This window comes from Dromiciops gliroides, chromosome 1 (assembly GCF_019393635.1).
Source record: "Dromiciops gliroides isolate mDroGli1 chromosome 1, mDroGli1.pri, whole genome shotgun sequence".
NCBI lineage: Eukaryota > Metazoa > Chordata > Mammalia > Microbiotheria > Microbiotheriidae > Dromiciops > Dromiciops gliroides.
The window spans coordinates 409,717,215-409,732,004 of record NC_057861.1 but is presented as its reverse complement, the minus strand read 5'-3'; the positions used below and the strand labels follow the sequence as shown (position 1 = coordinate 409,732,004).

The following is a 14,790-nucleotide window of genomic DNA, read 5'->3' as shown; positions in this document are numbered from 1 at the left end:
CATGTTGTGAAAGAAGAATCATAACAAAAAGAAAAAAACCTCGAGAGAAAAAACAACAAAGTAGAAGCAGTATGGTTCAATCTGCATTCAGAATCCACAGTTCCTTTTACTGGATGTGGAGAATATTTTCCGTCATGAGTTCTTTGGAATTGTCTTGGATCATTGCACTGCTGAGAAGAGCTAAGTCTGTCACAATTGGTCATCTCACAGTGTTACTGTTATGTATACAGTGTTCTCCTGGTTCTGCTCACTTCACTCAGCATCAGTCCATTTAAGTCTTTCCAGGATTTTTTGAAATCTGCCTATTCATCATTTCTTATAGCACAGTAGTATTCTATTACATTCATATACCACAACTTGTTCAGCCATTCCCAATTGATGTGCATTCCCTTGATTTCCAATTCTTTGCTACCACAAAGAGAACTGCTATAAATATTTTTGTACATATGGGTCCTTTTCTATTTTCTATGATCTCTTTGGGATACAGACCTAGTAGTGGTATTACTGGGTCAAAGTTTACCATGCAGTTTTTTGTTTTTGTTTTTATTTTTCTGCGGGGCAATAGGGGCTAAGTGACTTGCCCAGGGTCACACAGCTAGTAAGTGTCAAGTGTCTGAGGCCAGATTTGAACTCAGGTCCTCCTGAATCCAGGGCTGGTGCTTTATCCACTGTGCCACCTAGCTGCCCCCTACCATGCAGTGTTGGTTTTTTTTGGGGGGGGCAGGGCAATTGGGGTTAAGTGACTTGCCCAGGGTCACACAGCTAGTAAGTGTCAAGTGTCTGAGGCCAGATTTGAACTCAGGTCCTCCTGAATCCAGGGCTGGTGCTTTATCCACTATGCAACCTAGCTACCCTTCCTACCATGCAGTTTTGTTTTTGTTTTTTTTTTTAGTGAGGCAATTGGGGTTAAGTGACTTGCCCAGGGTCACACAGCTAGTAAGTGTTAAGTGTCTGAGGCCGGATTTGAACTCAGGTACTCCTGACTCCAGGGCTGGTGCTCTATCCACTGTGCCACCTAGCCGCCCCCATGCAGTTTTTAAAAAGATTTATATAAACCAGGGGACAGCACTGTCTTCTACATCTTGCCAAAAGTTTTATTTGAAACTATTTTGAGGGATGCTTTTGTTATAACAGTAAAAGAAGATGAAAGGAAGGGCCAGACAGTGTGATTTCTAGGCCCTTCTCTCTCTTTCCCTCAGTTGCGCTTCACTTGACAGGGCATGATGAATTCTTTGGCTCAGTGGGAAGAAGCTTAAGCAATGTTATACGGTGTGTGTTGTATTTGTGTGATGAAATACCACCTTCTGCTGCCATCTCTGTTTATGGTGCAGAAAGTAGGTTTTTTCAGGGCAGGAACAGTGTTTTTTGTTTTGCCTTTGTAGCCCAATGCCCAAGATATAGACATTTAATTAATTAAATTAAATGCTTGCTGGATTATATTGCTCTATGAAAATGACCATATTCCAGATCAGGGATGAGGAAAATGGATTGGGAAAATATTGTAGGGGATTTTGAAGGCCTGGCACAAAGTATGTGTGTGCCCCGGGGAAAAAGTGAAAATTGTGTTCCCCAAATGTTATTGTCTGCTGGAAGCTTTGAGCCTCCTCTGTGATATATGATTTAGTGGTGAGTGCCCTGGTTTTTGAGTCAGGAGAGACTCCAGTTCATATCCTCCCTAAGATAGTTATTGTTGCTGTAACCATGGATGGGTCGTTTACCTTTCTTAGTGTTGGTTTCTTTATATGTCAGAATAGAGTGATACTGCCTATAGTACTTACCTCATAAGTTTGTTGTGAGGCAAATAAGATAATGTATGTAAAGAGCTTTGAAAACTTCAAAGCTTATCATTAATGCACAATTTTCTAGCATTAAAATGTATGTCAATAAATGTACAGTCAATAAAAGCAATATCAAAAACTTGATGGAGAAGATCAAAGATGAATGGTTAGAAGGTATTATAAAACTTATTTTGGATTAATCTAAGGAAAAACTTTTCAAGCATTATAGTTGCCTAACAATAAAATAAGGGCCATTGGGGAAAGCAATGAGCTTTTTGTCACCAGGAGGGTAACATGAATGTTGATAAGAGTTAAAGAAACCTGTTTTATACTGTCTATCGATTAAGTTAAATGTTCATTAAATGGCGCTTGTGTTTGCTTGGTAGAGATGTACTGTTTAGGTAAGACAGGGTCTCAACTTATAGCTCTTACATTATAGGAAGGAGATAGAACAACAAGGTGATAGAACTTTCATACAGAATAATACTATAGAAGCGTATTAGAGAGGTGCCAAGTTTTAAGTGAGGTCCAAGATGGAATGACTAATACAATGCCTTGCAGATAGATGATAGGTAAATTGAATGCTTGCTGGATTTAACCTGGGTGTATGATGGAAGACTTCCTAGAAGAGGCAGCATTTGAGTTGTAAAGGATGGGGAATTCCACTGTTGAAAATGAGGAGGAAAAAAAGGAAAACGTTTTAGCCACAGGTGACCATATAGGCAAAGGCAGAGCTAGAAGTAGAAAATTTCAGGGGTCAATGTAGTACAGTGGAAAGAGAACTAACTGACTGTGGAGTCAGGGGATGTGAATTCAAGTCTGGCCTTTGATGTTTACTGCCTGTGTGCCTTAGGCAAAAACAAAACAGAGAACACTTTGTCTCCGTGGGCCTTAGTTTTTTCTATCTCCAAAATAAGGGGATTGACCTCGATGGTCTCTGAGGTTCCTTCTATCTCCATGACTATGATCCTGTGACCCTATGTTTAGGAGACAATAAGCACCCATTATGCAAAGGGGGAGAGATATGAAATAAGAAAAGGGAGGGTGGCCTCAGATTGGGGAAAATCCTGAAACCAGGCTAAAGGGTTGTAATTTTACTCTTGAACCAATACAGAACCATGTTGATACAACTGGGTTTATTTATAAGGAGGATTAGACTTACTATGCCCTTTCTGAAAGGTTCCCAGCTCTTAGTAGAGCTGGTTTTGTTTCTAAATTTTAATTTATGTTTGGTCTATTTGAGTTGTTCAGGGAGTCTGTTATTTGGGTAAGATTTAAAATTTCTTGTTCCAGGCTATTTATTCTCCTTCCAGATTTTTTTCTTTTTCTTTTCTTTTTCTTTCTTCATTTCTTCTAGATATTCATGGAGTCCTTGTAGAAAATTCATTTTTTCCCTTTGAATCCCTGCTTAGACTTGTTACAGAATTATTGTGTCTTTCTTTTGGGGGATCTAAAGAGTCTTTGTTGGTTTACTATCTCTCCAGCTTTAGTTCTTATAATATGACTTTTTGCCAGGGCCAGGCTCTACCCCTATGCACTTGTGGGTGTGATGGTCATTCCTGGTTGGTCTCAGTTTGGGTCTCCTGGTTCCTTCTGCTACCTTCCACCTCCTAAAATTAAGTTCCCCTGAATCTTTGAGGTTCAGAGCACTGGATTTTTCAGGACCTTTGGGGCATCTCAGAATGGAGTGGTAGGGCCCTTGTACTTTACCCAAGTTGTCCCAATGCTTCTCCCTCCCTTTCATACGTGCAAATTTAGATTTGTACATTGATTCTTCATGGGAACTTTTTTTGTCCCTCAGCATGCTTCTTCTGGTCTATCTTGTGCTACCATCAACTGATTTTTGCTCAGGGACGCAAACTAATTTTAATACTAATCAAAGTCAAACACTTAGGAAGAAAAACCTACTGCAAAACCTATTAGTAGAAGCCACAGACAAATAAAGTTTTTGTGCTTTCACTGTTAAGAATTTTCTGTGCTACTGCGGACTTTCATTAGTATTAAAAGAATAGAAAAAAGCTTTGGACCTGGGTGGTTGTTAGTATTAAATCAAATAATGTCCATGAAAAGGCTTTGGAAAGTTTTTTAAAGTGCTTTATTCATGTATGGCAGCATTATTATTTATTTTTATTATCGAAGATTCATTGTGCTTATAACATATGCTTCAAAGGCAGCTCTCAAAGTTACACGTGTATTTTTCTGAGGGAAGTTATAGTTTGTATATACTTAGATATTGAATGTCCAAACTTGAATGTTTGTGAACTGCCCATATATCTGAACTAATTGTATTTCTGCCTGTACAGATCAGATAGTAAACATGCAGAAATATAGAAGCCAAGAACAATGTGTGCAGATTTGGAGGTGATGTTGGGGTCCCTTTGCAAATTTTGGCCCATAGAGTAAGGCCAGCTGTTCATTTGTTTCATGACTAGGTTTGGAATCCATCCAGTTGCAGGCCGAATGCCTGGTCAGCTGAATGTACTGCTAGCTGAAGCTGGGGTCCCATATGATATTGTATTAGAAATGGATGAGATCAATCATGATTTCCCAGGTAAGAAGTGATGGAGAGGTATCTTCAAAAACTTAGTTTTGATGAAAGCATACCAAAGTGAGACAAAAGCAAGACCATGAGAATGATGGAATATTTATTACACAGATAAAGATAATGTATAAAATATAACTAATTTTTGTATGTTGGTATCCTTGGGGGAAAACAATAAAAGGTTAGTCAGTAAATCAACCTCTGTAACACTTGCCAAATCTATGAAATTTCCTTGTCTTCGATTTATGCCAATCTATTCTTTGCAGGATGAGTTTATAAGTAGAATAGGATTTTATTAGTCTCAGTGCTGGTCTATGACTGCTCCTGATTAATTTCTGGATGAGTTACTATTTTTGTGTTGTATGTAGCATTGCTGAAATTAAACAAGTTTGCTCTTCTAAGAACTTAGTAGATAAAGCATTCCGAATATGGAAGTGGGAGGAGGAGGATAGCATGCATTTGCTGTACTTGGGGAGTGTTTTAGTGCCACTCTAGAATTGCTTTTACATTATAGTTCTTAAAGGTATTTTCATTAGCTACTCTAGTAATTCATTTATTTAAATTTCAGTGTCCACAGAGTTTCACTTTTGCCAAAAAATGGCACTGAAAATGAAGAAAATGGTCAGGACTACTCACTTAGTGACATTTTGGATACAATTACAATGCATGATTAAACATTATATCAGTGACCCATATTTGTCTCTCCCTAAAATTCAAAATGAAATGATAACCCCATCAAAAATAATGAAACTGAAATATCATTTTGGAAAGATAAATAAAAAAGATTTGTCATTATTTAGATTAAGCATGAAAAAACAGATACTGTAGCTTGTCAAAAGAAGAGTTAAAATGATGCACTTAAATTTTAAATTTTCATTTGCTTTTCTTTTTATTGTGTAGATACTGATCTAGTCCTTGTAATTGGTGCAAATGACACCGTTAATTCAGCAGCTCAAGAAGATCCCAATTCTATCATTGCTGGAATGCCAGTTTTAGAAGTCTGGAAATCAAAACAGGTAAAGTTTTAAATACCTATTTTAAAGTAAGTTGTGTGTGTGTGTGTGTGTGTGAGAGAGAGAGAGAGAGAGAGAGAGAGACAGAGACAGAGACAGAGACAGAGAGACAGAGAGAGACAGACAGAGAGAGACAGAGAGATAGACAATTAGGGTTAAGTGACTTGCCCAGGGTCACACAGCTAGTAAGTGTCAAATGTCTGATGTCGGATTTGAACTCAGCTCCTCCTGAATACAAGGCCAGTGTTCTATCCACTGCGCCTCCTAGCTGCCCCTAAAGTAAGTTTTTAACCTACATTTTAACCATCGAGTTGCTTCCCTCATGATATAAAGTGAAGGTGCCTGAATCTGTCAGCTTAGTTGGTTAGAGCAAAGGTGTTAAACTTGTCCTCTGGCAGGCAGCATATGATCTACAATACTGCCAAGTGTGGACTGAACTAGGTTAAAGTATAATTGAGGAATATTTATCAAACTAAATAAAAATACAATAAAACTAAGCCAATATGTAGCCCTCAGGGATCCTTATGTATAGGGATACTATGTGTATAGGCCACTTTAGTGGCCCCTGTTTCTATTTGAATTTAATGCCATGAAGTCAGAGCACAGTGCTATAATGAGGTTGGGGATTGGGCTTTTTATTTCTTTATGGATATCATTCTGTTCCGTCATTATAGACTTAACCAGGTGTATATCTCTGGCTGTGAATATAATTGAGTATGAGAGGGTGGATGGAACTGTGCAAATCTGTCACTTCAGCTGGAAGAATAACTTATATCGTTTGACCAAAACTGAATGAAATCCAGATTCAGCTTGGTATAAATAACTAAGAACAACTGGATTCACTCTGTGACAGCAAATCAGTAATGTCATCTTCATATAGGAAGGATCAAATGTATTTCCATCTGTTATTTTACAAGAGAGTTTGAATGTCATTGATATATATTGGAAAAGTGACCTAATTCCAAAAAATAAGCTACATTTCAGTGAGTTTCTCATGCACATTATTACTGAGGAAGCTAGTGATTGTTATTTGTCTTTCATTTTTGAAGAGGAACATGGATATCAGGAAGTGATGTCATGACTTGAAGTGAATTTAGATTTAAGTGAGGGAGGGCTATGCAAAGTCACCAGCCTCACTCCTCCAGAGCCATCTAGGTCCAGTGGCAAGATATACATCAGGATGACTGGAGATGGCCCTAGATGTTTGAGGCAATCAGGGTTAAGTATTTGTCCTGGATCACATAGCTAGTAAGTGTCAAGTGTCTAAGACCAGATTTGAACTCATCTCCTCCTGACTTCAGGGCCAGTGCTCTATCCACTGTGCCACCTAGCTGCCCCAGAGGCTAATGAAGACAATTTCTGGATAGTAGAAGGCACTTAGCAAGTATTGCTCTCTGCCCCCCCCCTCCCCGTCACTAAGTGTGATCCTGATGGCAATAGGCATATTTTTGTAAAAGAGAGAAAAAACCTTAAAATTTATGTTCTTGTTAGAGGCCTAAGTTAAAACAAAAAAGTACCTCTGATTTAGAATAGTAAGTGTCACTCTGAGGCCATGGTATGATAGATAGAGAGTTCATCTTGGAGCTAAGAAGACCTTGGGTTGAGGTGTCACTTCTGACACAATAAAGCTTGGTGACCTTAGGCAAGTTACTTAAACTTTCAGTCCCCTGGCAGCTCTCTAAGATTCTAAGTTGCAGAGAATGTGCTGAACTGCACAATAGAAGAAGTTTCCTTATCCAGGAATTCTCTATATTAGTAAAATCACAGGTCTGGACCCTAGCCATTCCCTATCTCTTTTATAAATATGCTCTGTTTAGGAACTAGGTTACTGTTTGTGTTAAGTAAATATAGATGATGTGAACACTTGCAAATCTGTGTTCAAAGTTTATTGCATCATCAGATCCTAATTGAATATCTCTTGGGGATGGGGGAGAGCTGTATAACTTCCTACTTGGTACGGTGTGCTACACATGAAAATATTTTTCCGTGTCTAGTTTCTTGGGAACTATATGTCCAAAAGATACAGAAAACTTGCTTATTTTGCTAAAAAGTTACAATTAATGGTAGCTGCTGCTATACAGATTGGGCCACTAGGCTTGCATCATGTCATATGTGCATAGTTATTGTGTTACACCTATAGCTTATAAAATTAGAGTTCATCTTTCCTGCCCCTTTTATTTTGTTGAAATGCACTTTCAGAGTAATGCTATCTTTTTCTTTTTGAGAAAAGAATCTGCCCCTAAAGGTTTTTTGTATTGGGAGATTTTGAGAGTTTGAAATCTAGTGACTAAAAGGTTGAATTAGGAATTCTACATTAATTTTCCCTCTCAAATAAATATACCTGAAAAGTTTTAATAGAACCGCCTGTACTCTCTAGCCCATATTTATTATGCTGTTTTAATATTAAAAGTATGAATGGCCCATGTTATCAAAAGAATAATAATAAACTTGTGTTTCAGGTAATTGTTATGAAGAGGTCTCTGGGAGTTGGCTATGCTGCAGTGGACAACCCAATATTCTACAAACCCAACACTTCCATGCTTTTAGGGGATGCCAAGAAGACCTGTGATGCTCTACAGGCAAAAATTAGGGAATCCTATCAGAAGTAGATATCAGTTACCATTGTTTAATACAACTCCTTCAACTATATGAACAAAAGAATGTCTGTAAGGTATAAATCATGTCTTTGAGAAAGACAAGACTGAAAAAATACAAATGAAAAGGACAGATATCATTCAAATGTAATGAATTGTCATAGTTTTTCAAAGAAGCATTGAAGATTCTGTAACTTTCTGTGCATATATTTGATATGTCAGAAGCATTTTACAAAAGGAGAATATCATCATTTTAGGTGAAATCCAGTTGAAAAAATTTTCTTCTCTTTACTTTTAGTAGCCAACACTTTTTCAAGAACCAGAAATATGGCATTTTAGGAACCTTCTAAGCACATTAACCTAAAAATAGGTCATGATGTAAACATTGTATGCACGTGCATTCCAAATTTTTTGTTTATCAAATGAGGATAATTTAAAGCTTTATCTACTCTTGAGTTGTCCTCTTGATGTTTAATCTTATTTTAAATTAACCATATCAAACTTTTCATTTTTTCAGTTTCTTGTTTCAAAACCTAAGTTTTGGGGTTATTTTTGTATAATATACTTTTTTTTTTAAGTGAGGCAATTGGGGTTAAGTGACTTGCCCAGGGTCACACAGCTAGTAAGTGTTAAGTGTCTGAGGCCAGATTTGAACTCAGGTACTCCTGACTCCAGGGCTGGTGCTCTATCCACTGCGCCACCTAGCTGCCCCTTGTATAATATACTCTTAAGGGCTCAGCTAACCTCTTTGAAATTTGGTAAACATTAAATGTTCACTGAAAGCTATATGTGTTGAGCCATGATGAAATATACCAATTTGAAATCTGTTTTACTTTTAAAATTTAACTCCCTTTATAATATAAGAACTCTTTGAGTTCATATGGTAGGTTTAGTTCAGTACTCAATTTATGTTGTGTAGGGTTGTTTTATTTTTATTAAGTGCACTTGAGTGGAATTCAAATATTTGACTAATAAAATGAATTTATCATGTTTGCATAATGATGTAGCAACTGTTTCTGGTGACAAAGGCTAAATACAGATAATTCTACTTGTGTTAGAAAGCATTAACATCTGGGGAAGACATGCTACTATGAAGTAAATGAAATTAACCCATCTTAACTGTTTATAGAAATGATTTTTCAAATCATTGTGTCAGGTTCTTGTGTGATTGATGACATTTGAAAAAAATATGAGCACTTTTTTCACTACCTCTGTATTTATGCAAATACCAGTAAAAAGAAACTGACCCTATCTTTTTGAAGCAGAAATATAGATTGTTGGTTGATCTTGTCTGCTGTGCCAAAAAGCTCCATATATTCTTGACTTTGTGGCAAAAGTGTACACAAATATTAAAAACATTTGTATAAATTTCAGATTAATTTACCTCTATAGAATTCAGCCATCTTCTTCAGTTAATAAATGTAGTCTAGAAAATCATGCTTAAACCAAAAAAAAAGATTTATTTTTGTCATGTTTCACTTTGAAGGATTTATTCATTAGGTAAACATCTTATGTTTCTGTGTGCCTCATTAAGTTCAGTGTTTTCTATGAATAGGAAAGTACCCTTTCCTTTGTATTTTAAGTAACAAATGCAATAGACTAATGGATCACAACTTACTTTTAACTTCAGGACTGTATTTTATCGTGAAAGGTTTATTTGAAAGAGTAAATGGCATTTCCTTCCTGATGCCATTTCGGTATGGTAGGGAGGTCTAAATGGGAGGGCAGACACATTTATTCTTTGGATATAGCTGCTACAGTCAGATTAAACTGAAAGCAGCCAGATTATGTCTTGAATCATTATTATTCTTGCCATTTGTAGTAGTCTTTTAACAAATCTCAGTGAAATTCCCAGTGATCTTACACTTTTTCTACTTGGCAATCCTTTGTCATACAATCCTGTTAAGGGAAATGAAAATTAAATTCAAAGTGATTTTATCTGACAGATTTATTTTTGAGCATACTGCTTCACTTGTAGTCCTCCCCAAACTGATGGTCTTAAATTAATTCACAATAAAATTTTAAATGCCCAAATTATTTTGTTTCCACATAAGAATATCGACATTAGTGGATATTCTTTTTTACTCTCTATATTGTCTTAAATGGCTTTTGTAGTAGTAAAGCACTTGTGTGCCTATAATGTTCACCATATATTTTTGCTTCTTGATTACACATGGTGCATATCTATTTCTTCCCTTCCCTTCATAGTCTGACATTGAAAAAAGAATGACTTAGTATTTTATATCCTGCTATACCTAAGTAAGCAAATTAGGATACATGCTGACATTCATTAGTCTTTAGTATTCATGCATTCTTTTCTGCTGGAGTGGACTATTTGTTTTGAAATCAATAACCTTGCTAAACAGGCCACCAAATGGTTTAATAAATAATGCCTAAAATGTTTTGTGGATTTGATTATTTTTTCTTCATGAATCTCTATAGTATCTCTACTACAATATGAAACTTTTTCTAAAATTAGCAATTTTTTCTCCCTGTTCAACAGATAGGAATATTGGATTACAACATGTTGGTTAATTGACTTGGTGATGAATCAGGGATAGAGCCTTCAATATAGTATTCACAATCAAAGCAGTGTCTTTACTTTTATATGTGGGTAATTTTAGATATAGAATCGCCTATATGAATCATTTAATAAGAACCTTCAAGCTTCAACTCAATTTGTCCAACCCCATGAGTGTCTTCTCTATGGCAAATTTATCAAAACTCTTATGGTATATGTTATCAATAAGCAACTTTTCTAATCCCTCAGGCAAGAAAGCCGATGCATTAAAGTATATTACTTGTGGGAAAATTGGGCAGCTCTGTTGTAAATATAGGAAGAGTACTTCAATTATTTAATTTATAGACCTTGCCAGTATTTGAGAGACTGTGCCAACAAATGTGATTGGGTTAGAATGGTGAAAAAATTCCTATGCTCCAATGTTAGCAATTTGTATAACCCAGCTGCTCTTGAGGTTTTCCAAGGAAAGAAGAATTAGGTTAATTAGGAAAGGAAAAAAAAATCCCTCCAAGGGAATCTTTTTATAGCCTTGCTTTAATAAAGAGGCAGAAACTGTCACATTTATATTTAAAAAGTACTAAAGATCCCAGTGCTCAAACTGTTATCTCTTAAGTAATATCCAGACTAACCATTTATGAAGAAAAGTTTCATAAGGGGCTAAGGAACTGAACTTTTAAAGAGCTACCCCCTGCATCCCAGTATCTAGAGGATCATAAATGCCTCACAATGGTGCATTTTATTTCCTCTGATGCTGGAAGTGAAAACTTCAGAGTGGGGGAAAAAAGTGAGTCTGGTAATCGATGGGAAAGGAAGCCAATATTTTAAAGCATAATAAAATGCTCACTGGCTTGATTGATTTATAAAGCAATATGTGAAGAATCAGAATTTTAGAGTCGAAAGGGATTTTAGGTGTCATTTAGTTCAGTGTTTTGCCTAAAAGTATGAAATAGCTATAATATCCCTGATAAATGATCAGCCTCTATTTGAACACTTCTAGTGACAAGAAGCTCTTTTTGGGGGAAGGGGCTGGGGCAATGAGGGTTAAGTGACTTGCCCAGGGTCACATAGCTAGTAAGTATCAAGTGTCTGCAGCTGGATTTGAACTCAGGTCCTCCTGAATCCAGGGCCGATGGGGATTGTAGAAAAGTGAAGTAGGCTTCCTCAGGAGGTAGTGGAGTAAGTTCTCTAGTTGAGGTTTTTCAGTACAAGCTGGATGTCCATTTGTTAGATGTGGCACAGGGTAGTTTTGTTTGGTTTGGGTTGGACTAGATGGCCTCTGAGTTCCCTTTTAGCTCTGAGCTTTTGTAATTCTGTGAATAGTTCTTATTTCTTCTAACACTGTGTCATGCAGGCAGTTAACACCAAGAACCAGAAGACAAATGAGAGAGAATTGGGTATATAGTGATTAGCTGAGTCAATTTGGAGTCGGAGGACCTCAGTTTGATTCATAGTTCTGCTATTGGTTCTGTGTCACTTAGGGCAAGTCACATCATTTCTTTTAACCCCACTTAAATGAAGACAGGAGTGTGTCTGCTGAAGGAGGAGGGAGTGGTATGGATAAACCGTTGCTGATAAAATGTCGACCCTAGTAAGTCAGGTGTGCTTCTACTACTATAGCCTTCCCCTTGGTGGCCTGTGAAGATTTGGTGGGGGGCAGTTGAAGGTAGAACTGTACTTAAAGAACCACATTTTATATTTTTCATTGGTGGGGAGAAGGGCACAAGATACTTTAGGGGCAAGGGGAGTTAGAGAAGGAGTAGAGAAAATGCAAGTAAATACAGCACCATGATGAAGACAGAGGAGAAGTATTTTCTTCAACTGTTCAGTTCTGGTGGTACAGAAATATAAAGGTCAATAGTGAGTTTTGGAATTGTAGTTCTGGAAGATTTAAAATGCAATGTTGACAAAAGAGAAATGCTGGACTGGGGAGGATATGGCAGTGTTATTTTGTGCTGGTGTGTTTCTCCTTTGGTTATACATTATATTTTGGGTAAAATTAATTTTAAAAAATCATCCTTAATTCCAAAAAATGGGCTGTGGAGTAATTTTCATTGCAAAAGAAGTGGATGCCCCATTATTTAAGTCATTTGAAACCAAACTGGATCAAGCACAAGGAGATAGATGATAAGGCATAATCATTTACTGGTCTCTGGAGATCAGCTAAATGACCTAAGAAATCTGTTCCAATTAACTTTGCTGAGTTGTAGAGTTGTTTTTGTGAAAGGTTATTTCTTTTCCTCCTATGAGGAACACAATGTACTCTATCATCTAATTTCTGTTAGTTCATCTCTAGGGCTTTGGTATTAAATCTATCGCCAACACTCAAAAAGAAACACTAATTCATATTTGGAGCTCCTCCTAAATAAAAAACCAAAGGTCAAAAGATAATTTTCAAGAGCCACTAAATACTATCTTGTTAAGATCAGGCCTTAGAAGTTATATTGTGCTTTACTTTTTTGTATCACTACATCAGAGAAACAAAGATCATTTTTTTCTCTAGAAATTATTTCTGCCTATATTGGAAAGACAACTGATCTCATTTTGTCATTGGGAAAATAGAAACAAAAAAGGTCAACCAACCAGCCAACCAACCAACATTTAATTAAAGCTCTTGTATCACCAGGCATTGTAATAGGTTGGTGATACAAAGACAAGTGAAATAGTCCCTGGCCTCAGGGAGCTTATAGTTTAGGAGGGGGATAACATAACACATGCATACATAGATGCATAGAGATCATACACAAAGCAGATACAAGTTAACCTTTGGTGGGTCCAGGAAAGGCCTCATTGACAAAGTGGTACTTGAAGTCACTTTGTGAATCAGTGGCAGATCCAGGAAAATGATTTCTATGTTCTTTCAGTTAGATATAGTTTTTACTCTTAAAGACAACCTCCTGGTCATTTGAATAAACTTCATAGTTTTGTTTTTAATGCATACATTTCCTTTCCCCTTGGAGTTATTTCTTTGGAAGTTGGGTAGGAGGAAAACTGTCAAGAGAAGATGAACAGGTTTGTAATTACTGTCATTTGGAGAAGAGAACAGAACATCTTGCTTGTCCTATCCTATAGATCAATGGCCTCCAATTTTTTTGATTAGTTTATTTTCTTTACTATAGAGAATTTGGTAAGGTTATTGGAATTTGGCAGACTGATTGGGATGGGTCACACCTGTCCTGAGTGACGTGTGCTGCTGATGTCAGCAGGAGAAACCACTCTCCACAGGCAGTTTTGAAGGACCTCCCGTTTTGGGGGAGGGAGAGTAAATGCTCAGTGAGGGGAGCTCAGTCTCTTTCAGAGTTACTTTCTTTCAGGTGGTATGAGCTGCAGCAGCAGATGAGAAAGAGGTTCTTTCTTAGCAGTTTTTGTCCTGCAGACCCAGGCTGTTTTCCATCCAAGCTACAGACCCCAGGTGGTGAGTTAACATATGAGCCCTGCTCTTTTGAATTAGCTGAACTGGAAGTGAGTTCGGGGATTGTATAGACTTAGGTTAGAGTTAAGGAGATTATCCGTATTTCTTTTTCCCTATTCCTTTGTCTTTGATTTTATTAATTTCACCTTTGCTGTTTATTTTATTCCCATTAATAAAACCTGATTCGTTTGTGGAAAAGAGGCTGTTAGGCTCCTTTCTTATTGGCTTGGGAGAAATACCTAAAAGGGCAGTTTGGAGGGGAGGGAACTTTGGACCTAGAGGTCCCTCATTATTTCCGGGACCCCAATATTATGGTGAGCCACTCTAACTCTCCTTATATTAAATTTGGATCCCACAAGACAAAAGTAAGTTTAAGACTCATAAGCTTACATTAACAAATCAATAAACCATTGCACTGATTGTACAAAAAAGACAGTTTTGTGTGACTATGGAACACTTTCACATTTACCTTGGCTTTGTACCAGGGCATGACTTCAGCTTTGTTTAATCCTTTCTTTAGACCCAGTGGTTAGTTCCTTCTAGAGGTGCTCTTCTCCTTTAAGAAATGGTTGTAATGGAGGAAATAACATTCCACTGGCTACCTGGCACCTGACTTCAAAACTCTTGGTCTACCATGTCACCACCAAACTACAAATAAATACACCTTTCTTATGATTGCTGACTGTTGGCTTTTGCTCAGTGGAAAGCATAAGGTGTTATTGTTGTTCCATTGTTTTTCAGTCATGTTGGACTCTTCATGACCCCATTTGGAGTTTTCTTGGCAAAGGTTCTGTAGTGGTTTGCTATTTCCTTCTCCAGCTCATTTTACATTTGAGGAAATTGAGGCAAAAATGGTCAGATGACTTGGCTAGGGTCACATAGCTAGTAAGTGTCTGAGGCCAGATTTGAACTCGGGAAGATGAGTCTTCTTGA

At 37.1% G+C, this 14,790-nt stretch overlaps 1 protein-coding gene across 1 annotated transcript in view; it reads left to right on the top strand.

The window, feature by feature from the left end:
• The window catches only part of NNT (nicotinamide nucleotide transhydrogenase), a 121,853-nt gene extending 111,523 nt beyond the window's left edge, over positions 1-10,330 (top strand). Inside the window, 3 exon segments of the mRNA XM_043969262.1 lie at positions 4,211-4,329; positions 5,221-5,336; positions 7,793-10,330. Of these exon segments, the coding sequence (XP_043825197.1) occupies positions 4,211-4,329; positions 5,221-5,336; positions 7,793-7,942 (385 nt within the window). The 3' untranslated portion in view covers positions 7,943-10,330.
• The last annotated feature ends 4,460 nt before the right edge of the window (positions 10,331-14,790 follow it).